Source organism: Pieris brassicae, chromosome 10, assembly GCF_905147105.1.
Source record: "Pieris brassicae chromosome 10, ilPieBrab1.1, whole genome shotgun sequence".
Classification (NCBI taxonomy): Eukaryota; Metazoa; Arthropoda; class Insecta; order Lepidoptera; family Pieridae; genus Pieris; species Pieris brassicae.
In genome coordinates, this window is record NC_059674.1 from 8615258 (window position 1) to 8642866 (window position 27609).

At 34.7% G+C, this 27609-nt stretch overlaps 4 protein-coding genes across 7 annotated transcripts in view; 2 read left to right on the forward strand and 2 right to left on the reverse strand.

Annotated features, from left to right (window-relative positions):
- Positions 1 to 67: 67 nt before the first annotated feature.
- On the forward strand, positions 68 to 17395 carry LOC123715828 (uridine-cytidine kinase-like 1). 3 transcript variants are annotated; one of them, XM_045671150.1, is made up of 12 exons: positions 68 to 206; positions 1785 to 1906; positions 3912 to 4091; positions 7186 to 7292; positions 7616 to 7786; positions 8588 to 8724; positions 9235 to 9421; positions 10212 to 10301; positions 10897 to 11056; positions 11357 to 11502; positions 14188 to 14385; positions 15061 to 17395. In XM_045671150.1, the coding sequence occupies exons 1-12, from the start codon at positions 154 to 156 to the stop codon at positions 15175 to 15177; spliced, it is 1668 nt and encodes a 555-aa protein (XP_045527106.1). In that variant the 5' UTR covers positions 68 to 153; the 3' UTR covers positions 15178 to 17395. The 3 variants fall into 3 exon arrangements, with proteins under 3 accessions (XP_045527106.1, XP_045527109.1, XP_045527107.1); XM_045671153.1 differs by lacking the exon at positions 68 to 206 and adding an exon at positions 312 to 424; XM_045671151.1 differs by lacking the exon at positions 68 to 206 and adding an exon at positions 459 to 583.
- Positions 16600 to 22557, reverse strand: LOC123715830 (xylose isomerase-like). Its single transcript, XM_045671155.1, has 8 exons — positions 22181 to 22557; positions 21674 to 21820; positions 20738 to 21014; positions 19954 to 20349; positions 19657 to 19750; positions 19157 to 19321; positions 18865 to 18950; positions 16600 to 18475 (listed from the first exon to the last, which is right to left on the reverse strand). Exons 1-8 carry the CDS (start codon positions 22338 to 22340, stop codon positions 18385 to 18387), a joined length of 1416 nt encoding a protein of 471 aa, XP_045527111.1. The 5' UTR covers positions 22341 to 22557; the 3' UTR covers positions 16600 to 18384.
- Positions 22558 to 22683: 126 nt separating this feature from the next.
- LOC123715829 (threonylcarbamoyladenosine tRNA methylthiotransferase) lies at positions 22684 to 26821 on the reverse strand. The gene is made up of 8 exons (XM_045671154.1): positions 26622 to 26821; positions 26272 to 26446; positions 25866 to 26023; positions 25346 to 25612; positions 24566 to 24731; positions 24245 to 24352; positions 23597 to 23762; positions 22684 to 23103 (listed from the first exon to the last, which is right to left on the reverse strand). The coding sequence occupies exons 1-8, from the start codon at positions 26794 to 26796 to the stop codon at positions 22705 to 22707; spliced, it is 1614 nt and encodes a 537-aa protein (XP_045527110.1). The 5' UTR covers positions 26797 to 26821; the 3' UTR covers positions 22684 to 22704.
- A 174-nt stretch (positions 26822 to 26995) lies between these two features.
- Positions 26996 to 27609, forward strand: part of LOC123715444 (protein trapped in endoderm-1) — a 34577-nt gene continuing 33963 nt past the window's right edge. For both annotated transcript variants that reach the window (XM_045670446.1, XM_045670447.1), the window contains exon 1: positions 26996 to 27174. The gene's annotated coding sequence lies outside the window, so the exon portion shown is untranslated. The remainder of the gene's footprint in view (positions 27175 to 27609) is intronic.

The following is a 27609-nucleotide window of genomic DNA, read 5'->3' on the forward strand; positions in this document are numbered from 1 at the left end:
TTTATGATTCTTAATATCCATCACAATGACAATTGTCATTTATTTGCCAAATGTCAATATAAAAACATTGAATTTGCATTTTGCATATACCGAATTGATAGCTATTGTAATTTTGAAGAATTTTTCGAATTTCACGATAATTGACGACCAGTAATGGCTGGGAAAGTGAACAAGTTTGAAACACCGAGCTCAGCAAGCTCAGATAGGTAAATCTTGTGTATTAACCTTAATTTATGTTTGTTTGTACAGCTGTGTCGTGTCAACAATTTGCTATATAAAAGGCTGTATTTCAGCCATTCAGTTTGATTTTGGCCATGGGAAAAAAGCTCGGTATGCCGTTAGTTCAGTAGTGTCGTGGTCATAACAAGCTGTGTTCAGTTTTGGAAAGATCGTTGTCCGAGAGACGTGGTTTCTAACCTCTTGGGTACACATTGTGACTTATTTTTAGATCGTAATAGCAAATTTTCATGCTGTGTAATCAAGCCGTGATTCAGACACGTGTGCGGTAGATATCGTAAACAAAATTATCTTGATTGCATTTAGCAGTAAACATGGAGAAAACTACACTGATTAACAATAATGTGTAAGATCAATTGCGTTTTATATCAACTACCAAGTTGTAAAGATTATCAAATGAATATTTAGAATAATATTATGTTTTCATTATTTTAGTCTTTTAAACAATTTGTATGTTATAAAAAACATTAGTCATAGATAAAAATAGAAACAGCAATATTTTACTATTTGATAAGATGCTAATCTATAATAAAGATTATATTTTGATAAATAACATTGGCTGATAATTAAATCCTAAAAGCAATTTTCAGTATAATTTTATACTATTTTTATTTTGTATGTCTGAACTGTTCCTCTTACAAATTAATTAAAAGTATTGCAATTAGTGAGGAACCGTGGGAACTATTTCTTATCTTTTAAATGTTTGAATTTAATATAATTTTATGGGGACAAACACATTACATATCCTAATTAAAAAGTATATTTTTTATTCAACTAATACTTGGTCTGATAAAACCTTTGTGAAAATCTTACTATAAAGTCTTCTATTTTAATTTTATTTAAAAACTAAACATTTTTATGAAACCCTTGAAAATTTCCCATGATTATGTAACATGTTGTATAAATTGTCTATATAAATATATTAAATGTTACTCAATATACTTAACTGACTGTATAAAGTATTTTATAATAATTGTATCACCTATATTAATTTCTTGGTGTTTTTGTGGTTGCCACATAACCCAGATGCTCAGGGTTCTATTCTCAGTGAAATAATAATTGTTTTACATGGTGGGCTGAATACAATTTTACTTGAAAATTTCAAGATTTATTGATTGAAAATTGCTTATTTTGGTGTTGTTAGATGGCCCAATTAGGGGATAATAGGAAAACAAAAACAAACATCTCTCAAATAATAAATAAAAGTCAATTATAATATATCAAGTGAACTTGACCTTATTTTCGTGTTTTAACTCAATGATATTGGTCAAGGTTGAATGACTTTTGCACTTTTAATTTTTTATTCAATACAATTAAACGTCAATGAAATGTATACTTGTTATTTTATGATAATTTTGTCATTTAAATTAAAGAGGCATTGTAAAAGCCTTGGTTTTTAAGTATAACAGTTCATCTTATAAGTATTTGGACAAAATCATAAAATAAAAGTTATATATTATACAGATCAACAAACATCAATGAATAAAAACTGGAGCATCCTTCTACATTAAAAATACATTATAATGTAATGAAAACATAAATTGCAGTGACTCTGAATTGGCATTGGAGATAAGTGAGCAAGTGTTTATTGATGATGAGGATTACAGTCGGGCTCCGGCTTCACCCACTACTGTCCCCAATGTAAGGTCATATAGACCTCCTTCCACAGGTAATTTTAAACACCTTTAACAGTGATGTAACTGCTCTATTTGCCTGTCACTTATATGGTACACCAACTTTTATATTACAGCAAATTTTTAACTTCTAATTACTTGACTGTATTGACCTATAGACACTTGCAATGCCTTTCTGCTTTTTTATCTGTAAAATAAGACATTAAAATGTGTGTATACAAGCACATCTTAACAACTGAATCTGTGAAAGACACTGCTGATGTCATAAAATGTTATTTTTATGCTGACCTAGAATGGCATTCAACTTTACACAATAACATCTCAATAAGAGGTAATTACGAAGGTTTTATACTTGAGTATTAACAAGATTGTGTTGCAATATAAAGTTGAATTTATATGGCATTGTGTTGGTTTCATATAAAATGCTTAAGAATTAGCTCGTGTTCGTCACTTGAATATTAATTGTGTCATATTAATTGAACCACCAATAACCTGTTTTAATTATGTTGAAATAATATATGTACTTTTTATAAATTGCCGGTTTAAATTGTTATTTATGAAATGTTTTTCATATAACGAGCGAGTGACGTAATAGGAAACTTGCTTGATTCTGATTTCAAACATGAAATATTTAATCATGTTGTATGTGTCGTGCTTTGCGTCTTGTTTTATCAAATTTGTGGTTTCTGCATTAGTTTTGCAATGACACTGAAATCCTCAATAATTACAGAATTTTAGGAAATATTTGTTAGTGTTTAACCTTGGATAGTTTATAATACAGAATTGAATTCAGTATAGGCTCCACATCAACTTAAACATTGGTTACCTAATTAAGACGAAACTGAGAAGACACAAAAAGTGTGATTAGATACTAAGATACTTTTGTTTTATAACCACGATTAGCGGTTTTGGTTAGATGTTAACTAATAGGTCAGGACATTTAATGTTATTATTAGTATACATTTGCAAATTGGAAAACTTGTCAAATTTATAAGAATATACAACAATTCATTGTTGATTGTTTTAAACATGAAGTTTTAGGTTCACGTATACATTATGAATGATACATACCGTATCCCATGAACCAATGTATTGTGGAGCATCGAACCTGTCTACCTGGATATTCATGTTTCATTTATTCGGTGTTCATGACGTTATTGGTATAATAAGTTTAGGATTGCATCGTTTTTGTCGTGAATGCGAGACTCACATAATGCAAACAATCTCCGAATACTTAAACAGCTCCACCTTTTGGCATTTGCCAAAGCTTACCCGCTACCTTAACAGAAAATTATTAGTGTAGATATTTATTTTTATAAATATTAAAGATATAATAACCCAAATAAACTAACAAATATGAGTTTATGGCTCGAAAATAAAAATTATTATTAAAAATGGTAGAGCAGTGTTGGCCTAGTGGCTTCAGCGTGCGACTCTCTAAGGTCGAAGGTTCGATCCCCGGCTGTGCACCAATGGACTTTCTTTCTATGTGCGCATTTAACTTAAGCTCAAACGGTAAAAGAAAACATCGTGAGCTGGCTTGTCTTAGACTCGGTCGACGGCGTGCATCAGGCACTGAAGGCTGATCACCTACTTGCCTATTCGATTAACAAATGATCGTGCCCAGACTAAAAAGGTTGTAGCGCCATTGATTTTATTAAAAATGGTATCAGATCCAAAACCATTGTAATAATGAATATTTCTGTACTCCTTAACCACAAAATCAGTTCGGTAGTTTCACAACCGCCTCCGGTTGGTTATCGCAGGCCAGGTTCAGTGGACATAAATAAGAATGGTCTTTATTTATTCTCATCTGACACATGTTATTATTTCCGCTCTTGATAATTTCTGAGTTCCTAGTACTTAGATTATTTACCTTTCATTATTGGACTATTTCTAAAAAAAATCATTCCGAATTCTTCTTCTTCGTATATAAAGAATAAAAATAATATACCCTCTTTTGAAGCGTTAGTGATTCATATATTATTCTGTAAAGCTGTTTTCCAAAGAATTAGTACAAATCACTTAAATTTGCTTTAGGCTCAAATATCCTAAAGTCTCCCCGCGGCAGACGAGTTCGAACCACATCAATGTCTCAACCAAATAAAAAGACCACGGCAGAGAGTATACTGCATGCAGACAGAAGAACGATATATACGGCGGGAAGACCGCCCTGGTACAACTGCACTGGAGGACAGGAGGTGGAACCTTTTTTAATTGGTAAGATTTACTCAGATATCTTTATAATTTTTGTCTTATCCTATTTCTATAAAAGTACTAATGAAACTTGACCAAATCTAAATAGAACAGAAAAGTTTTTGTTCTAATATAAAGATAAAGTTTGTGAATTTGTTTACAGGAATGTCGGATCCACTGAACTAATTGAATATCTAGTTACATATTGTTACGAAGACGGGTCGATTGCATGTTTCTAGATTTTTGCACTAGTTAGAGAACTTTTCAGCAGGCTGTAATATGATTTCTGACCGTTTCAGGAGAGGGTCAATCACAAAGTGCGAACAAAGTGATTACAAGTGATGTGTGCATAAGTGAAGTAATTAGTGATTGTTTTTGTGTGTGTAATTAGTGCATCTCTGCAATTAATTTGTGCTCATAAATTCCTCATTGATTTTTCAAGAAATAAATCTACGGCATATTCTATCCGATCCTCTAGCTCGTAACATTTTGGTGTCAGAAGTGGGATAGAAAAATGTCAATTACTCCCTTGGAGGAGTTTGTGGCAGAGTCTGCAGCAGCTTCGGAGATGCAGACAATGAAAACTGATTCGTTAAAAGATAAGTTTGAAAACCTGGACAGTAGGTTATCTAAACAGGAGAAACGCTTGCTTGAGTTAGAAAAGGACATTCAGTGCCTTAAGATGTCAGGCTTTGAGGAATCATCTGGAACGCTGGAAACACCTACCTTTAATGGTTCTTCTTCTTGGGGGGCCTATAAGGTACAGTTTGATGCTCTGGGCAAGATGAACGGTTGGAAAAATTATCAGCCTGTAGCTGCTCTTATGTTGGGACTGCGAGGCGAAGCCTTGACCGTTTTAGAAGCCATGAAAGGTGATGTGACACTAACGCGACTGCTGGATGCCCTTGAGTCACGTTATGGGGACTCACATTTGGAGCCAGTCTACAGGGCTCAATTACGGGAGAGAGTGCAGCAACCAAATGAGAGCTTACAAGAATGGGGCCTACAAACCTTCATTGATGGAATAAAAGATCGTGAAGTCAGGATAAGTGTAAATCTTGGTCACCCCAAGAACCTGAAGGATGCTCTAGCCCATGCGTTGGAGGTGGAGGCGATTCGGAAAGATCCTCAACCTTACCGCGTTAGGGCTATCACGGAAAAAGCTAATGGTCAACGTGGGTCAACCTGTTACAACTGTGGGGAAGTAGGGCATATGAGGTTTTCGTTCCCTAAGAAAGACTTCCGAGGTGATGTGAAGGTTAGACGTGGGAATACCTTAGTCATCGACGGAGAAGTCAATGGAACTAACTGTAACCTAACACTCGATACTGGAGCTTCACGAACAGTGATCAGATACCAGCTTTTGAAGACATTTTATAAAAGCCCTTCTAGAGGATTTGTACAGCTTGTTATGGCAACAGGTCAGCGCATAACCGATCGGGGAGAAGGTATCGCAACCTTCAAGATTGGTGGAAGTTTATACAGACACAAGGTTGTTCTTGCCGACAGTAGATGACTGCATAATCGGATTAGACTTCATGAAGTATTTATAAGTGTAAGATAGATTTGGAAAAAGAAATGTTTAAGTGTGGAGAACAGGAAGTCGCCTTAAAAGGCAACTTTGCAAATAGTGGTTATGACGTCTGTAGAGTAATCAATGTGGACAGACAAGTCAGTAATCAACAAGAGTGGAACACAGTTCTAACAGTTCCGGATAACTATACGGAAGCCCTGTCAATACTTCTATCAAAGGCAGAGGGACAGTTAAAGAAATTTTCTGACATGTTATCTACCCATGAAAGAGAGCTAAGAAGGAGTTCAGATGATGTGTCTCAAAGACCGTGCGAAAAAGTTAACGAACAGGATGGAATGGTAAATGACCACGTGAGGATACTACGGATAGACACCATAAGTACAGATTGGTGTGGGAAATTAATTCAGGAACAGCAACAACAAGATTCTGACATTAAACCAATTCTGGATTGGATGAAATCTTCAGCTGTCATGCCACAATGGAGTAAAGTTGTATCAACAAGTACCACTACTAAGAGTTACTGGGCTGAATGGGATAGTTTAGTTCTCCATAATGGGGTGTTATGTCGTAAATGGAAAAATGCTCAAGGCGAACATTTGCAGTTAGTTGTACCAAGATTGAAGGTTCGCGACATATTAGAAATGTCATAGTGACTTGTCTAGTGGACATTTAGGACTAAAACGGACTCTTATGAAGATTAAGGAAATGTTTTATTGGATACATTATCGTGAAGATGTAGAAGACTGGATCAAGAAATGTAGAGCTTGTGCAGCTGTTAAGGATCCGCACACTCGACCTCGATGGGAAAAGATAATGGCCTCCTATAAAGGAAGTAATGATGCTCGGGACGAGCATGTCTAAGGAGGGGGTAGTGTTACGAAGACGGGTCGACTGCATGTTTCTAGATTTTTCCACTAGTTAGAGAACTTTTCAGCAGGCTGTAATATGATTTCTGACCGTTTCAGGAGAGGGTCAATCACATATTAGAAAATTGTAATTTCCATAATGTTACCCTAGTTTTCAGGAAGCTGAAACCTTTTTTCAGTCAGTTTCAGAACATGTGTAGTCGATTGGTGCAGTTTTCAGGAGACCCGTTTTCAGGCGTTTTCAGGCCTAGGTATACCCCTTTCATGAAGGAATATTCTAGACCGAACTTACTAGGTGTGAGACAAGGACGAAATGATACGAGAGAGAGAGAAGATCAGAACTTTCTCGAAACTAGACTGAGCACTCTAGAACGCCGTACGACAAGGACGGAGCAACGTGCGAAAGAGACAAAGAGTGCGGACGTTCTAGAATTGTACAATCGCTACTCACTAGCAAGCCCGCCTAGAAAGTTCTCGAATATTGTTTAGAATTATTCCCAGGGATATATAAGCGAGCCGAAACGCGACTAGTCACCTTTAGTTTGAAATTTAGTTTGAATCCGATACCCTAGCTCGTAACAATATTATAGCAATTAATAGATTTTTTTATTTATTCAATTGTTTTAAGGTATACAAATTACCTATTAAAAATGTGTACCATGCTTAGAGGGTCTTCACATTTGTTTCCCTAGGTCTTTACGAAGATGCTTCTTTACAGGAATATGTGGTGCCAGCGCTTCTGGCAAAACCACAGTGGCCGCCAAAATAATTGAATCTCTCAACATACCCTGGGTTACAATTGTCAGTATGGACTCGTTTTATAAGGTGTGTGTCGGTTAAAATTCAGACGCTAAGAGCGAATTATTTTATCATTATTCGTGAAGCATTAAAGGTATATATATATATTATATCGAATTTCGACATCAAAGCTAATAAATAATACTCAAAAAATTTATGCAATTATTAATTTCTATATAACAAAGATCACCGCGAATTTTGGACCCAAGAAGTTTCTATTTTAATTTTTTGTTGTTTATAATTTTAATAGTCTACGGTGAATTACTATTTCCGCTAAATTTACTAAACGAAGACTAGTAATCTATGATGATATAATTCCTTATTTTAAATAAAATAACTAAGTATTTTAGGTGCTAAATGAGAAGCAGCATCACGCGGCGATGCGTAATGAATACAACTTCGATCACCCGGATGCTTTTGACATGGAGCTGCTCGAAAGTGTCCTCCAGCGTTTAAAAGAAGGAAAGAAGGTGGAAGTTCCCATTTACAACTACGTTACACATTCGAGGGAGCACCGTACTGTAAGTATAAGTCCTAGATCCACATACAACACACATACACATCAATTATATTCGAACATAAGTAACAAATCAAAGGAGAAAATTAAAATAAACAAACACAATAAAAAAATTAAAAATTAATAATAAATAACAATAATAACCTAAACTAAATGAAAAATTAAACCTAATTAAAAGTATGATAAACAAGGTTACGGTAACTTGGCAGACTGTTGTAAAACACATCAATATTTTCATCGATGTTAGTAATTGAATGGTAAGAACTAGATAGCCAATTCACTGGACCATTGAAAGTAGCAGATAGGCGAGCCGTTGATACGTATAGAAGACTTTTAGTTCTAGTAACTCTAGGATTAAAAAGAATATGTTACTAGGGATAATGTATCGTTGGAAAGTAGTTTATTTGTTACAAGTCTTTCGTCCTTATAATATTATATAGTCTTCATTACTGGTGGTACGTGGTACGACCAGTCTAACCATTGACTAGCTCGATTGCCCCAGAGAGTAAGATCGAGAATTTGTAGGTAGTTTGTAGTATATATAGATGCTTAGTTGAAAATAGCACGTTTTAGGGTATGGCGTCATTGCAGTGATTTGTAAGCGCAGTTAGATGATAGTCATCATTCTCATCTCTTTTTATCACAGCGTAAATACAAAATGACAGAACGAGATAAAACATATATTACACTGATACTTTATTCAAAAATTTCTTGATGTTACGTCATAACTTTTTAAAATACTTTGATTTATATGAAATATTAAATTGTTATAATTTTTTAAGGTATAATGTTAGAACAATTTCAGAAAACGATGTACGGCGCGAACGTGATAATATTCGAAGGAATTCTCGCGTTCTACAACGCACAGGTGTTGAGCAAACTGGACATGAGGGTGTTCGTAGATACGGATGCCGATATCCGACTCGCGAGGCGTTTGAGAAGGTCGGTTTAGTATTATACATTTATAAAATTTAATGGCTGAAAACACACTTGACACTTGCAATTCTCTTTGATGTCCATGGTCGGCGGTAAACGCGTGAAGAGCTCGGTTATTTTCAGACGATAATCTATCAGTACTTCTAGGCTGGTCCCCGGCTTCTAATTGTTTTAATAATTATGGAATAACAGCCCTTATTCAGATATAATTTAGCATTATGGTTTAAGAGTTTAAAATACGGGACGCGGAAAATAGGTAGTCATCGCAGCCCTTGAACAGCTATTTTAGGGGCGTCGCCTGCCTTTGAGGGAATACGTTTTCTTAGAGGAGTTTCGTTACGATGATACAAAAATACAAATCTTGATATTAGTATGACTTCAGCTGACTCAGTGACTCATGACGTCACTACTCGTTTGTTACAAAATTTAAAAAAATCTAGTTCCAAAGTTTTTTATTATCAGGATGCGGTAAAAAATGTGGGTAGTTCTTAAAATTCTATTTAAAAACTATTTCAGGGATATAGTCCAACGCGGTCGTGACCTAGAGGGTGTTCTCAAACAGTACATGACGCACGTGAAGCCAGCCTACCAGAACTACATAGCACCCTGTATGGCCCACGCTGATATTATTGTCCCGAGGGGTGGAGAGAACAAAGTCGCAATTTCTCTCATTGTTCAACACGTCCACAAACAGTTGCAGTTGGTGAGTTCATTCTAGAGTTCAAACTTAGCGTTAAGCATGACTTTGTCTTTATTTGCGAACTGTGGAATCGACTCTTCCCTGGGAGATACGACCAATTGTTAAAATAATGAGTATACTCCTCAAAGCTCATTGCCCTTTTTTGGGCCTCCCGTAGGCTCATTTGGCCCGTATCCAATAAAAAAAAGTCAATTACATATTTTGACACACAGGAGTTCAGTTTATACTAGATAATTTTATCACCATAAACTTATGGATTTTACTACTCCACTAATAGTATTCGAATTATAGCGTACTATACATTTAAGTAGAACTCCCCTGTAAGTCAATTTATTGCATTATTTAAGCAGAAAAGAGATATGGCCACGTCAAATTATATTTTTTTGAAATAAGATGCCTGAGGCTTGAAACAAAATCACTTTATGACAGGTGTGACCCACTAACAAACACAAACGACTGTCTATGTGAAGGAAATTAGCCGATATTTGGTCACGTGATCATTTTGATAGTGTTTGATGACATGTAAAATACTGTAACTCTTTATCTAAGTATTAAGAATATTACAGTCGAACTATAATGACGTAACAGTGTTGTCAACATAACAGAAGTCTTTCTATCTGTAGCGACTTCAGATCCTAGGACGGAATCTCTTTCTATCTATTGCCGTGCAGTTGGTATTTGCTTTTATCATTCATTTTCACAACTGTTTGTACACTTTTACAAGTTTATTTAGAACTCAAACGTATATCTTAATTATTCATTATATTAAATAAATTATTTTAATATATTTCAGCGCGGCTTCAAAGTTCGTGAAAAGTTAGCGATCGCGCACGTGGGTCAGCCCGTACCGGACTCGCTCTACGTACTCAAGGATACTCCACAGGTAGAAAATCTACTACATATATATATATATATATGTGTGTGTCGGAGAATATTTCTCACTTCATCGATATTGAAATCTTCAATAGCAGGTTTAGGGGGCGTCATGTAAAGTGCGAGCACAAAATACAAGAATAATACAGAACAATATTTAATTTAATTGAAAAAATTATACTTTCTAACACTATATCTTAAATTATGACGAGCAGCGGGTTCAGGGCACCTATATCACTTTTAATCATGATCTACTAGATCCAACTTGGTCCAACCTCTCATCACAATGCTCTACTGACTCCATCAGTACTGTCTTGTGTTCCCTGAACGTACTGTCAAAAGCTAAGATGGCGCCTCGACCCCACTTTTGCACTGCTCTGATTGATCGTAACATTATTCGTACCTTTAGTCGTTAAGTAGTGATTCCAAACTATGAATTAATTAAATAATAACGAATAAACAAATCGAATTATTATATTATTTTTTTAATTTTAAGATTCAATTGTTTAATTGTAATATTTTGATGATTTTTAAAAGTAATATAGTCGATCATAACATTTTCTGTTAACCCAACCGTTCCCTGACACATATATAACGTATTCTAGGTGCAAGGACTCCATACGTTCATACGTAACAAGGACACCCCGAGGGATGAGTTCATATTCTACTCGAAGCGTTTGATGAGATTGGTCATAGAGTTCGCGTTGTCCCTCTTGCCGTACTCCGAACATCAAGTGGACACGCCCCAAGGATTCACTTACACTGGTAATTGTCTTAATTATAACAATAATATATATTTTAAAAACATTTGGACGTTGTTTTTTCTCTTTATGTTTCTTAATCTACCCGACTCTTGTGGGGTTTTTGAATAGAACTGGAGGCAAACGGGCAGCACGTTCACCTGATGTTAAGTGATACCGCTATCCATGGACTCTCTTAATGCCAGAGGGCGCGCGAGTGCGTTTCCATCATTTAATCTTATGCGAGATCCTGTAATATATATCTCTTATTCAAATTAATCCTTTTGTTAATTTCGCATTATGTATAAATAATTGTGTCATGCAGGTCGCAAATGCGACGTGGAAAAGATCTGCGGCGTTTCGATCCTTCGGGCCGGAGAGACGATGGAGCAGGCCGTGTGCGACGTGTGCAAGGACATTCGGATCGGGAAGATACTCATACAGACGAACCAGCAGACTGACGAGCCGGAGGTATGTTTTAGTATGATAAAGTCATTTTAAATTTTAAGATCCTCTTTGGATCTAAACAGGCAAATGGTGGCCAAGAAATATGTGATTTATTCTCAGAATACTTTCAATCAGTATACCAGCTACAACCCTCATTAACAACAACATCTTCAGATATGGATTTTCCTATAACTGAAGGTCTAGTCCCTGGGTGTTATTCCTCGTTGCATAATGTGATCCTGGAAGTATCTGAAGTTCGCGCCGCCATTAAGAAGTTAGACGTAAACAAATGTTATGTTAAAGAAATGTGCCGAAAATATATCGATTCCCCTATGCATGATTTATAACGAGTCTTTGCGTCAAGGAGTGTTTCCTACCGTATGGAAAGCTGCTCGGGTAACACCTATTCACAAGGGCGGAGACAGAAACGTTGTTCAAAATTATAGACCAGTTTCAATATTACCAGCAAAAGTGTTTGATTCTCTTATTCAACAGAGAATTTTTGGCAAGTTAAACAGAACACCCAGAGCAACATGGTTTCATGGCAAAGAAATCGACCACTACGAATTTGCTTGGTTTCACTGAGGACATAGCGAAGGGAATCGATAACGGACAGAAAATCCATGCAATATACACCGACCTCAGTAAGGCTTTTACCTCATCTGCCACGATTTACTACTGCAGAAGATCTTTTCCATGGGCATTCATGGGTCATGGTTTAGATGGTGTGACTCATACTTAAAAAATAGGACACAACTGGTAAAGATCCGAGGGCACGTGTCTAGCGGTCAGCCTATACCTATGGGTTTACCACAGGAATCACACTTAAGGCCTTTATTCTTTATAATTTTTGTAAATGACTTAGCACATAATTTAAAGTGCAATTTTAAAATGTATGCTGATGATTTAAAATTATACCAACGTATTCAACAAGATATCGACAGTGATTTTCTGCAGGAGCAACTAAACAGAGTCAACACATGGTGCGGGCTGAATAGAATGATTTTAAATGAAGGAAAGTGCTGCTGCATTAAGTTTTCGAAGAAAAAGACATCTTCACCATTAACATACTGCATAAGGGGCCAGAAACTTCAAGAGGTTAAAAGCATAAGAGATTTGGGTGTCATAATGGATAGTTCACTAAGTTTTAGGGAGCACATAGATAATATTATAAAACGATCCTCAAAGCTCTCTGGTTTTATCTCCAGAATTACAGGGAGTCTTACCGATCCCAGTGTCGCTGTTACTATCTTTACCAGCCTCGTTAGAAGCATATTAGAGTTCAACAGGTGTGTCTGGTATCCAATGTATTTAACCCATTCAGCGAGGCTGGAGAGGGTGCAAAAAAAGTTTTTATACCATTTATCCTTTAATAATAATAAATGTGCAATTTTAAGTAAATATGAGGATAGGTTAAATTTTTATACCTTGGAATCTCTGAGCGTTCGTAGGGCAAACATCGACTCGCTATACCTATTTAAGGTAATTAACGGACTTGTGGATTGCCCAGAAATTTTAGAACGTTTATCCATACAAGTTCCTCGGGTCGGGAGTCGTTTGTACAATCGAAGATGTTTTCACAACCCACATTGTGGAACAAACGTTGCCAGAAACTCTCCAATTAATAGGTTATGTCGCTACCATAATGAAATTGCACAGAGTTTTGACATTTTTCATGGTTCTCTAGCCTCAGCTAAGAGTAGAATTAGGACACAGTACCGATAATTTATTTTCTTAGTTCAAATAGTTTAATTCTTTTATAGTTTGTATTTAGATTTTTATGGTTGTTTGTATTAACACTGTATATTGTATCTACTTGATTTCGCTGGTCGTGTCCACATGTAATAGGGACGGCACCGCTTTTTATATATATATTTTTTCGTGTCTATGTCAATTTATATCATGTGTTTGTCCTAATTATGTGGTCCTAATAAAAAAAAAGTCAAGTGAACTTCCTCTTAAAGAGAAACACAAGAAACACTTCAGTCGTTTTTTACGTCCGTGCAGTGAGGACCAACGTCGGTTGTAATGCTCCTCTAAACAGATCTCTATCTGCATTGAACGACGCTCTGAGTACGTGCGAAGCAGATCCATTTAATGACAGTCTCCATGTATTCAAACGTAAGATGCTGCAGCCACTGTGGATCCGTGACCAATAGTGACAATTGCAAAGTAGAAATATATTAAAACGTTAAATTGCACAATTGTATTTTTTGGTCTGTTTTGCCATTGTAAAGTTTCTCTTTAAATATTGTGCACACTTGTTATTGATACACATGCATATATCGTGTTGTTGTATGTAAGTGTTTCGTTAGTGTGCCTTTTAAAATAAATAAATAAATAATATTTTGGGTGAATTTTACTTAAGACGTTACAAAACCAAGAACTGTATTAGCCTCGAGGATAGGCGCGTGTCTCAGACTTTTGGGCTGGAGACCGCGTTTGTCAATACGGACTGACGTAGGATGATTTCTAACTAACTAAAGTCTTTAAAAAAAATAAGGGTCAAAAGGTTAAGAGCAAAGATTATAGCGCGACTTTTTAGGCCTTTGTAAAATAAATATGTACTATAAAAAAAATATTTATTTTACAATTCAATACGTATAAATATATATTAAAGTTCTAAAACTGCGAAATAGTATTACGTAACATTTTGAGGGTAGACGCACGTACCCGCACGGTATTTCAAAAGAAATTTTCCTTGTCCAGCTATACTACCTCCGTCTCCCAAAAGACATAAAGGACTACCGCGTGGTGCTGATGGACGCGACTGTGGCGACGGGGGCCGCGGCCATGATGGCCGTCCGGGTGCTTCTGGACCACGACGTGCCGGAGGAGCACATCAGTCTGGTCTCGCTGCTGATGGCCGAGATCGGGGTGCATTCTATCGCTTACGCCTTTCCCAGGGTGAGATTTATGTAACTAAACTAATATTATAGACTCAAAAAACAGGACTGAATTGAATTCCATTTTAAACTGAGTCCTTGGGCAATAAATGTCACTGACAGTAGGTATGTGCACGCAATGCAACCCGTTATTGATACTTAGCTTGTCACAGTTAGGAAGATGACACAGATGGGTAAGATACGGATGAAGATTTTTGAAGAACTATGAAATATCCCTAGAATAGATAAATACGGCCCTTAACAGGGCCACAGTATGATCATACACTTTCTCTGTTATAACGTCGAAGAAAACTTCTTATCTTACATATTAAAAAACTTTATTTTGAGATTTTTTTAACTTTGAAGAATTAGTTCTCGAGACTTACTAGTCTACTATGAATTAGCCATACTTGGTTAATTCATCAAACAAAGCTTTGTTTATCTTTATTAGTACAGATTTTCTATAATAGGAGAAATTTAACACTAAATAGAAAATACCTTAGATTTAATCATACAACATTTATTGATAACACAATCTTGCAGTATTTCACTCATTAAACCAAGAACACAATGGAATCTTGGAACTTCTTAAGCAATCTAGTTTCTTCCTCGTAAAATCTGTTAAATATTAATGATTTTTTTAATAAAATTCCATATTTCAACAGAGTCTAATGTATCAAATGTATTTTGATTTCAGGTGAAAATAATCACCTCGGCGTTAGATCCGGAGATAAACGAGAAGTTCTACGTGTTGCCCGGTATCGGAAACTTTGGGGACCGCTACTTCGGTACGGAACCCTCTGACGAGGAATGACTGATGACCTAGGAGCGAGAGAGATAGAAATATCCGCGCGCTGCGAGTGAACGAGACGGCAATATCTTTGGCAGTTTCATATTTAAACGCTTCTCAGGTAACGGGGTTTGAGCGCTTATAGCACGACTATATCATTGTACATTGTAAAATGTACCTTAACATTAGGTTTTTAGGGCGCTGTTTCATTATTGAAGTTTGATTTCAATATTAAGCCCTGCAAGGGAGGGCCCCGAAACATTTATGGCTGGTTTAAATAAATAAAAACTAGTTTTAATTAATTTATTTAATTTGTGTAAATCTAGTCAAAAACGTACATAAATGTCAATCGTACCGTGTGTATCGTGATTTTTAGTGAATTGTACTTATGGCGAACAGTTTAAAGCCAAAGAATTGGTTAAATTAATTCTTAATGTTTGATGTGTTTAACTAAAATGTATGGTAAAATTTAAAATCATTGTTAGATTATTGTGTGCTTAAATTGTCTTAATAAAAACTTGTTCCTATACATTGAAATACTTCTCTAATATATAGAAACTATGCAATCAGTGCATTTAACTTAAAACTTACTTAAAATTATACATAAAAAATATCTTTGTTTGAGCTGTCTTCCCCTATTGAAACTCGTGCTTACAATAGCCGATGGAATGTCTCCATCCCTTTCTATACGTTAATGGCGAAATGAGAAGCAAAATCCCGATAACCGGAGACTATAAAATGGTGCTTTTAATTTCAGAAATAACTTTACAAAATAACACAATAATTAGCATTTATTTTTCTAAGGCAGGTTTACGTTCATTCCGACACGACGCTGCCATTTTGTTCTCTATCGCTTCTCTATCTCTTACAGTATTAAGTTGTCTTCTTTACGTAATAAGACTTATCGTAGGTTAGTCTGCTTTTAGAGAATTTTAGGTTTTTGTAATTTATTACCGGCTGAGGTCTCTGGCATGTCTATATTGAACCTTCCTTACATTACGTTTTTACAACGTATTACAGTTTAAAAGACATTGATGTTGTAAACCACATATAATATAAAATTTAAAAACTTCACTTCAGAAAAAAAAATTCACCAACAATCTCCAAAATTATTATTTTTATCAAATTTTTATCAAATCAATTTATATACATTATTGAATTATATATATTTTTTAATTAAACACTTATAAATTGACAATTACGTTGCAGAGACCATCTTATTCTGGTTAATTTTATCTCAATTTTGTAATTTAGTTCGATTTTAGTTTGTAAGTTATTTATAAGAGATTGATTTGTGACTATGTAAAAACACGTTCGTTGTATACAGATATACAAGATTTACCCTAGGGTATTGGGACATTACTAAGGCACGTGTAAAACTGGATGTTATACATATTTGTATATTTTATATATTAAGCTTTTAGCGAAACATGTTAAATAAATGTATGCAATCAAATCACGATTTTATTCGAAATTTTGAAAGAAGTAAAAATAAATAGGTTGAAACGTGTAAACGAAAATTTCGTTCATTTTATGACATGACATTCATTGTCAACGTCCAAACTACACTCATAGGCCAAACTTAGGCCGAAATTCAAATCATGTCGAAGTACCAAGTGTCAGATGTCATGTGGTATTTTTGACAGATGCGGAAGTTTGTTCGCACTTATTGTATTGTAATTGTTTAAAACAACTTAATTAAAATCGTCGTCTTCATTGTAAGAGCCATTGACAATGTACTGATTAATATTTAGGAGATTTAATGAGTTACAGCCTTTTGGTAGTGTCGCAAAGTATGAGTATGAAATATCCTAAGGATTCGAAAACTTCGTTCTAATTTTGCCGCAGCGCTTTCCATACATTTGGTATAAATTAATGCAATACAAAAGCAAACATAATCCATTTAAATAGCGCCTTTAAAATTCGTTCCGTTTTCTATATATTTTAACCAACTTTTAAAAAATTCTGAGTTTTTTTATTAAAAAGAAAACTTTGTAAAATTAAATCACGTAAATATTGGACAATAGTTAATTTTATAGAACATTTACGAGCTGTCAAACGCTAGAAAATATTTGACATATCTCAGTACATTGTCTATGGCTGTCGAAATGAATTTGTAAATCAATGTATAATTCATACAGTAAAACTAAGTCGTGTTTAAGCACAACAACGGTGTACGTACACTAATGTAATAATTGTGAATATAAAGCAACAAAAAAATATTAAAACGATAAACCTATAATTAGTTTTTTATTATGGCAACATTGAGATCACGGTATTGATGTAAGTTAAAAAACTAAAAGGATCTTGAAAAGATCTAGTGTACTAATCTGGGATTCCATACAGTTATTGTTTTACGTCCTGCGAATTGAACCACCTAAAAATATTTGATCTTTCAACTAATCATTGAAGGTACAGTTCCAGGTAGAAGACCTGGCCGCAGACACACGTCTTGGTTAATCTTCGGCAAAGGTTTGGTCATAGCATCCAGTCATTTTTCAGAAGCGCGGCAATAAAAGTGGTCAAGATGATCGCCAACTTCCGTAAATAGTTGGTAATATAAGAAATTGGACCTTTGGCTAAATAAATGAAAAGACTGGATAACCTATCTTTTTAAAGATTTTTTTAGTTTCAAAAGATCCTTGTAGCTTTTTCTTGCAATGGCCAAGTATTTTAAATAACCTATGTTAGAGTGCAGAGCTTTAGTTCGAGTTATTTTACTTTAAATATTGTGTAAGAAGACCAAATATATATAAAAACCACTAGAACTAAATAAACGTACACTTCCCGGTGTTGGCTTAACAGTATATTTAGAGGATTTTTTTTTAAATTTTTGGGTTAACATACTTATAAAATAATATTTAATATTGACAATCGATTGTGTAACTTACTTAACTGTCTCCTTTATATAACATCATTTTGTTTTTTCTGCTGTTTCGCATAGCCAAGAAACTCAAATGCAACGATTTTTTGGATTCATAACCTGAAGTTCATCGACAGAAAATATATAACCAAAACGTCAAATTACTATACACCATATTTTATTCGGTAAAAGTTTAATTATTTATTATAATATTTAATTTAATCATAAACGTCAAATGTTTTTATTTTATTTGTCTAATGCTTGAGCATAGAATGGCAACACTGATTTGATTTCCTAGGCTATATGAATAAATTTGTTTTGAAGTGAGATGATTATTCAAGTTTACAACAATCGATGTCAAAAAGTTGTCAAATATGATCGCAAGTGTCCAAGTATCTCTGGAAGACAAAGTCAAAATGTTCGCGCTTCGTGCTCGCAGCTTCGTGGAGCTGATTTTTCCTGGAAAGAATCGTCAAATCACTACAAATATGACTTCAAGATTGTAACTATTCATAAATTTCTTTCTCTGCCATTGATTATCCTAAATGCACACACACATACATAGGTACGCCATATACTGGAATTTTTTCTGCCTTTTATCTTGTTACATCCAAGAGGTGGAACTCTTAAATCTTTTTTTCCATTGGAACTCCTGTCTACCGTTTTCGTAAGTTTGTAATATGAGAAATTCATAAACTTTTTATTTATGGTCTATGATTTTTTTAACAAATATAAAAACAATGAAAGACATTTGTGACTCGAAACAATTATTGTTTTATCCGAAATCAAATCGAATACGCCATGAACGAACGTAATATTCACGAAGTTTTATAACCGCTGTTACTCACTTGTAATACTCCTCGCACTCTTCCATAGTCACGTCACTGCTGATAACACGAGACCCAAAACCACTGTAGTAGGTAATGTAGCGTTGCTGCGAACAGTTTTTTTTAAATATTATGGCAATAGTTTTAACAAATTAGTTTACATTTGTCGCTGTCACAAATATCAATCACAGAAAAAAAAATTATAAATCTTGATACGGGTCTGTGAAATCATTTTATTTTTAAATGTTTTCACAGCGCTCAAGACATGATTATTACATATCTATGGTAAGAGTTAAGTTCGTTTTCTACTAACCTGAACATGTTTCGAAAATATCTGTTCAGCTACAATATTGGCTGCAATTCGCAATCCCTTGGCGATGGTGTCAATGTATTTAACGTAACAAACAACCAAGTCTCGTAATTCTGTATCGCGAGGTACCGATACCTTTAAGTTGATACCGCCCGGTGGGATGCAATTCTAGAACGTAAGAAATATTTTAAAGAAATAAAATAGCAACGGAAATTATTTGCTTAAGTCTTCCTAAGAAAAAAGGTTTCAGACACTAGTAAGAGATTCAGAACGAAGTGAGATTTACTAAACCACGTTTCTAAATCTTACCCTAAGATAAATACGCTATAGCTTTTAATAAAGGTAAGAATAAATAATAATAAACCCAAATGTCATAAGTCAATTTGTTATTTTTTACTGTAGTTTTTAATTTAGTACCATTTTAACAAAACGTTACGTTATTTTTTTTTAATTATTCTAGAATGACGTCATATGAATTAAAAGCAACAGACAGCCATAAATACCTGATCAATGATACTTTTCATCATCAGCGTGACATTCTTATTATTTGACATATCGAACTGATTTGACCCTGACACGCCGCCCAGCATATTGTATCTGAAAATATATTTAATTAAAATAGTAAACTGAAAGAATTTATAATGGAATGCTAAATAAACACATAATTTAAGAAATTATCAAATAATTAATCTTTTTGGATTGAAAATATTAGAGAAAAATATAAGCAAAAATTTGACCATACAGACGATAGGTTTATTACCAAAAGAATGTAATTAAACTTATGTTTAAATTATACTTACACGTTGGCCATATACATGTGGTGTCCCGGCGGAGAACAAACCTTGTACTGCCGATCCAGGCCGTAGTTCTTCAGAAAGTACAAGCAACTCGTTATATCCCACATGTAATAATTAATAATTTCTTTCAATTTTCTCTCACAATATGGCATTATCAACAATTGTATTTTGGAATTCAAACGGTCCTTATATTCTGCAGTTATTTTTAGTAATTTCACAAATAATTTCAATTCTCTGGCAACATCGGACTGGAATATTGCGTCGTAGCCCTCTCGGTGTGGCCATATCATGAAACATTCGCCATTTAAACGATGTGTTACTTCGAGGCATTTTTTAATCTGTGACGCCGATTGTGCGAATACATTGGCGTCGTTGTTTGTGATTGCTCCCGTTGTGTAGCTGTAGAAATATTACATAATAATTAGCAATATTTATTTAAACATATAAAAGATATTTTTTAGCAACCATAGCTCGGTATGTTACGTTTACCGAGCGTTACCATCATTATTATTTCTGCTTGTTATGTTAATTATTTTTAAGGGTTTCGCCGGGAATCGAAGCTATCATTTCTATTGGTTTTATTTATAAATTACTAATTTAGATGTCGACAATTTGTAAAAAATAAATTTTACTTTTAGTACCTGTTATAAGTCACAACATACGCTCGAAAATTATTTAATTCAATTTTTTCATTAAAAAAATAAGTTACTAAATTTTTTTTTCCGAATATTTCGTAAACGACTAATTTCTAAATATAATACAAACATATAATATTTATATATCTTACCGTGAATGCATCTGCAGATCAGGCGCCAACCAGAGCAACTTAACATGGTATCTTTGGCTCAACTCGTGAACATATTCCACAATATCATCCCAGTTGGTTTTATTCTCATCCCAACTGTCCGCTATCTGTAGCAAATCGGAGTCCAAAGCTGTCCAGTACTTGATACCGAGTTTCGCACAAAAATCGAAGAAGGCTCTTATGCATCGCTTGTAGTTGTCAATAGAATGGGAATTGTCATCCCAGGGTCGGTGGTTGCTGATTTTCGGGTATTCGGCACCTACAGTTTAATATACCCAAGTAGTAACATTAGTGGTTTATGCTATTAGTGTAGGCCCTGCGTTTAGAAACATAATAGATTCACAGACTGACTAATAAAACAAGGTGCACAGTGCTCTATTCTCGAGTAACTTTGGTCGAGTGGGAAGCATGCTTGATCACAGGTCATGAGTTTCAAACCGGGTGATGTATTTTAAATAACTTTCTAAGTAGTCTTAGAGCAGTGTTGGCCTAGTGGCTTCAGCGTGCGATTCTCATGCCTGAGGTCGTAGGCTGTAGATCGATCCCTGGCTGTGCACCAATGGATTTTCTTTCTATGTGCGCATTTAACATAAGCTCGAACGGTGAAGGAAAACATCGTGAGGAAACCGGATTGCCTTAGAACCAAAAAGTCGACGGCGTATGTCAGGCACAGAAGGCTGATCACCTACTTGCCTATTCGATTAAAAAAAATGTTCATAAAACAGATACAGAAATCTGAGGCCCAGACCTAAAAAAGGTTGTAGCGCCATTGATTTTGTTTTCTAAGTAAGGAATTAACGTAAATTGAAAAACCCTGAACTCCTTTGCTACCCTGAAGCCTCCAGACCTCTAAATCCTGCACTGTGACTACTAGAGTAGACTATAATAGTAACCTCAGGGACTGGAATTTGAACTTACTGGCATTCCTAAATTCAGTGAGTGATAGGCTGTATTTGAGCCAGTCCTCCATTGTCTTAGCGTGCACGCGCTCCGTTGCGTTGTAGTATCGATAATTCAATGTGTCGGTCGCAGACGCAGCATTGTTGTACTCAATTTTTTCTATTCCTTTAAATATATAGTTTTTATTATGAGAGCACATGTTTTGAGACAATCTTAAATGTAGGTAAATTGAATATAAAAAAATATAATATTTTATAAATACTATGAAATGTGGCTTCAACTGTATAAGGATAGAGGGATCTTTACGTAATGTATTAAAGTCAAAACTCATTTATTCATATAGGTAACACAATGTACACTTATGAACGTCAAAAATATACTAATTTTTTAAATATACTAATTTACTGCTAGTTCTCAAATAAAGGGCGTAGAACGGAAGAGAAGAACTGGCAATAAACTCTCCGCCACTCTTTTTCATAGTTTTTTTGGCAAAAGTAAAAATATACTACGAAAAATTAAACCTACCATGAAAATAGTCTCCTGCATCAGCTCTTTCCTTCACCTTCTGCCGCTTTCCACCAGGTTGACTGTACGTAGTCATTTCGATACTAACCATGCACCATACTTGGCGGTAAATCTTATATAATATCCTTTGAATAGAACTGCCCAGTTGTAACGATCGCATTACGCTTTGTTCTAAACTTGTTTGGGTAAAGTGATACGTTTGAAATACAAGAACAAACAGTTTAGTATTTCTATGAAAGTCTTTCAACCGACTTTAGAAAAGTCAACGGTTTACAATTCGATGAGTATTGTAAACCGTTGACTTTAGTGTCTGATTCCCATTTATAGAAACTAATCCATTCTAAATATATTTTATTACCACTTTTAAGTCCATAATATATATTTATTTTAACAACAATTACCCACATGCGTGACCTATTATAGGTAATAGTTCAATTCTCTTAGTCAGGTTGGCAACACTTCGATAAAAATCTCTTTGAAAAACAATCAAAATAAAATAAACATTCATAGTGAAATAATTTATTCTATAAGAATATCCACAACAATCGTAACAAAACCGCGGCAAATATCACCAGAAGCGGTATAGGTAGCTTGTAAGGTGTCTCCCGAAGACCTGAGACCTGTCCCTTCTTCATCGGCTTCACGAGACCTGGCATCGTCGGTTTATCAATCGGTTCTCCCATCATGGAGAATTTGGTGGCACTGACAATTTTGACATTTAGCATTTTGCCCATATATCTCTGCTCTTTGGGTACCAGAACCTGTTCATAGAACTCGTTGTGGGCCACGAAGTAATTTTTATCGTGGGACACGTCTGTGACTAACACCTGTTGGGTTTCTCCAATTTTGTGGCCGTAGGGCTCGTACGATCGGAAGAATTCCGACAGAGCTTTCGTACGTTTCTTGACTTCTTGGCCTGGGACCTGGAAGGGGGTATCCGATCAGGCTTGCAGGCCACAGTAGTTGTATAAACTCAGAAAAACTAGACGAACAATTTAACAAATCGTGGACTAATGGAACGTAACTTTGAATATATTATTTTCCAAAATAATTTTCGTATAACTTATGAAATTCTTAAAACTAAAAGTTTGTTGAGTACAATGTTCCGCAGGTTTATGTGTGATTGTAAGGTTGTTTTACTATTTATTACCGAAACAACGCAGAATATACACCACACGCTTTTAATAAAAGGGTTTTTGGACATTCTTAATACATGTACCCATACATGAAACATAGCGTACATAAGTTGCTTTTATTAGGCTAATATAAACTATATTATGAATCATATGAGTATGAATCATATTATAACGTAAAATTAAATGTCATTACTAGCAAAATTATCATGATTGTGACTTTATTGCGAAGTTCAGATGTATTTCAAAACAAGTAATATTGTATCAGAATTGTGGTACCTACCTTTCGCATATTGGCAGCGGGCGTTCCAGCTCTTGGAAAGAACTGGTTGATGAAGAGCGACGGGAACTTGTACTGACGACACAGAGACATCGTGTCTTCGAAGTCTTTCTCCGTTTCCGTCGGGAATCCGCAAATTATATCCGTCGCTATTGTCATTCCAGGGACCCTAAAATTATTATATCTAGGTAATTTTGTTAAATCCGAAATAATCGCAAATCTAACTACAGGTCGATAAATACTACTAAGTAAAATGATTATACAACATTCAGGGTCCAAATTAAATGTATAAAAAAATAAATAATAATGATATATAGAGCAGTGTCGGCCTAGTGGCTTCAGCGTGCGACGCATCCCTGACATCGTAGGTTCAATCCCAGCTGTGCCCTAATGGACTTTCTTTCTATGTGCGCATTTAATTCGAATGGTGAAGCAAGACATCGTGAGGAAACCGTGTGTCAGGCACGGGATGCTGATCATCTATTTGTCTATTATCTTGAGTAATGGTCATGAAACAGATACAGAAATCTGATGCCTAAATCTATAAAAGGTTGTAGCGCCACTGATTTATTTTATTTTTGTTTATAATTATAAAACAAGGACTATTTGGATTTAATTAAACTATTATTATGAAATATATCCTAAACTAACTTTTCTCTTAAGAAATCAACTACTCTTTGGAAATCAGCTCTCGTGTACTCCCGTCTCATATCCGCCAACACCTGGTCACTGCCCGATTGTACGGGCACGTGGAGGAACCTAAAAGATTACTTATAATAAATATAGAGTATTATATGTTGTAGGAATAAAAAATAATAGGAAAATACAAAATCTTTAATATTTAAATGGACGACTTTACGAAACTAATTTAAAGGGTCGGAAACGGACTTGCGAGCCTTCTGACAATCCATGGGCGGCGGTATCACTTATCTTCAGATGAGTCTCCAGTTACTTAAAAAAATATAGCAATACTTGTAAACTCGTGGATGATGCATGATCCGAGCGACCTCTTCCAAATGTTCAAGTATATAGGGTGGGTTCGTCATTCCTAGCCTCAGACGACAACCCTCAGGAATCACTTCAACTAACTGCCAGAGTAACTTGGGCAGAGAAGTGCCAATGTCACGGCCATATGTTCCTTAAAACGGTAATAATTATTTAATAGAAGTATAAAAAAATATACAACAACTAGATTATAATTTTTTTGTTTTTACTTTTTTATTTATTTATAATTTATATTAAAAAATTACAGCACAAAGTATTACTAGGATTCACTATCGCGATATAGGTTACCCCTCTGTATCCTGGAATTAACCCGACCGCATTACAAAGAAATTGCGTTGTAGTAGTACTCTGATCACAAATTTAATAAAGTTATAAATTTTAATCTTATAACAACACAACAGGTAGGAAAATTAACTATAGACTTGATAAAACATTATAATTTTCACACTATTGAAACATAACTTTAGAAATCTCCGCGTTATAGGGAGGAAACACTGCGTTATATGCGGGACGGAAATCCCGTTACACGAATAAGCGTGATATATCTAATATTAGTAGTGACTAGTTTTTGGGTATGAATTTAGAAATAGATACAAGTATTTGTTAAATAGAGTCAACGCCAAATATTTTTAGTCATAAAAACCTAATAAGTCTCTTATCTAAACTGTACTTTTTACTGCTGTGATGATAAAATATTACCAAAGATAATTAAAATGTTACCAATATTAAAATAAATAATATCATTACCAGTATCTTCACTTGTCAACCATATCTCAACCACTCCCTCCTTAAATGACTGTCTTGCCCGTTCGACAATCTCTTCTGGTGGGTAACTGCCCAGTTCTCCTCTTGCATGTTTGGTCTTACAATATGTGCACTGATTAAGACATCCTGTGTTTATAGATATTATTTCAATGAGAGGGTTCTTCCGCACTTTCGGCAATAATAGTGATGCACCACCTGCTTTCCGGCCATCACTAGTCTTCTTAGTGCCAAATAGACGGACTGTGTGACCTATAACACATAATTAATTTAAAAAAAATATTGCACTTTTAATTATCAGCAAATGGACTGAGATATATAGGCGCATACACGATCAGATACAAAGGAAAGGACAATAAGTAGTCTACTCTCAAAAATCTCAGTATGTATAAAACAAGGCAAACAGGACTGGTTAAAAGTTTATCTCGGCAAAAATCTAAAAATCTTGACTACCATAGGGAAATCTTATTTCAAAAAATCTTTTATACCTTATTAGATTATTTACCTTTTAATGTTTCCTCCACAATCTCAACAATTCTATCAATTTGCTGTACACCCACAACACTGAGGCCGGTTAGGTAGTTGGCCCGGGGAGCTCCCTGAGGCACACACCCAGCAACGACAACATGGATACCACGATTTTGCCCTAGTTCTATCTCATTTCTGAAATGAATATTCAATGTGTTTTAACTTAAATTGACTTTGTGGCAGCTTCTTGTTCTTGTGCCCTTCCCCAAAGTTTAAATGGAACATATAATAAATAAATATTTAAAACTTATAGTTATTTACATAATTATAAATTTTAAATTTTTTCCGATGTTTCGCGTACTTTTCAGCGTGCGTGGTCACGGTGACTATAAGTTTTAATAATAATACATAGCTTTAATCCGTTCAAAAAAATAAATATTTACTTGAAATGATCCTCTGATGGACTCTTAACAGTACAAGAGTTCAGTAACCAAAGTTGCGCCTGCCATTTATCTTCTGTGAGATTGTAGCCATGAGTTGCCAATAAACCTGCCATGTATTCCGAATCAGAATTGTTGTGAGCACAGCCCCATGTCTTTACATATATAGTTTGCGTTCCTGAAATTTATGATGAATAAACAATTGTCATTTTAGGCCTAGTGAATTTTAAACTTATGCTATTTCATCAGGAAAAATGAGATATAACATCATTCTTATATTCATATATATATATATATACATTAAATATTTAACAACAAAAATTCTTAGGCATAATCTTTTAATTTTAGGTTACCTGGTACTACACTCTCCAAAATAATTTTTTCAGCAGGCTCTGCTGTTTTATTTTCACGCCGTTTCGACCGTACACTAACATTTTTTCTACTTGCATATCTCTCTTTAGGTGTTATATCTTGAGACGATATTAAATCTTCGATATCATCAATAATTTCGGAAAATGCAGCTGGCATTTTTAATTTTCGTCAATTATTTATTTTAGTTATGACGTTTATCTGTAGTATTAACGAAAATTTATGTCATATGTCAATTCCTATATACAGAATATAGAATGTGGATGTCGGTCTGAAATCTCAATCACAATCAACACAACTGTCAGTTTGGACTGTCAGGCTGTCAATCATATAATCATAAGTTGACTCATGACTCTTACTGGTGAGTGGTGCAAACTTGAATAAAAAAATAAAAATGCCAGTGGCGCGCTAAAGTTGTGTAGGATACGTTGTATCGACGTTACTTTTCAGTTTTGACGTACATTATCGTAACAATATTTTAGTTAAGCTTTGTGAATATCAAGATTAAAAACTGCAGCAAACAAGACTAGAAAATATGTAAGTTTAACATTTCACCAGTAAAATACGAAATTTACCTCAGTAACAACAATTATTACTTTTTATACACCGTATTTTTTATTTTTATTAGAAAAATGATTATTCGCATTGAGTATATAATTTAAGGATTATTAAAATCATAACTATGTTTCAAAAATGCCTCCTCTTTATTATAAAGAGGAGGCATTTGTAGTATTTGTATTGTAAGTACGGAGTACCCACTAACTACATACAATTTTTACTTTGTAGTTTTCATCTTTAAGTTTAAATAAATAACAACCTCATTCATTTCATAACATAAATGATCCAAATAACTTAAACCGCATCCTAATCTTGTTTTGTAATTTATCGAATTTTGTATCCCCTTTGCCCAATGTCGCGCAAAAAATAATAAGACCCCTGCGCACGCGTCCCGACCACCTGCCGTTATACGAT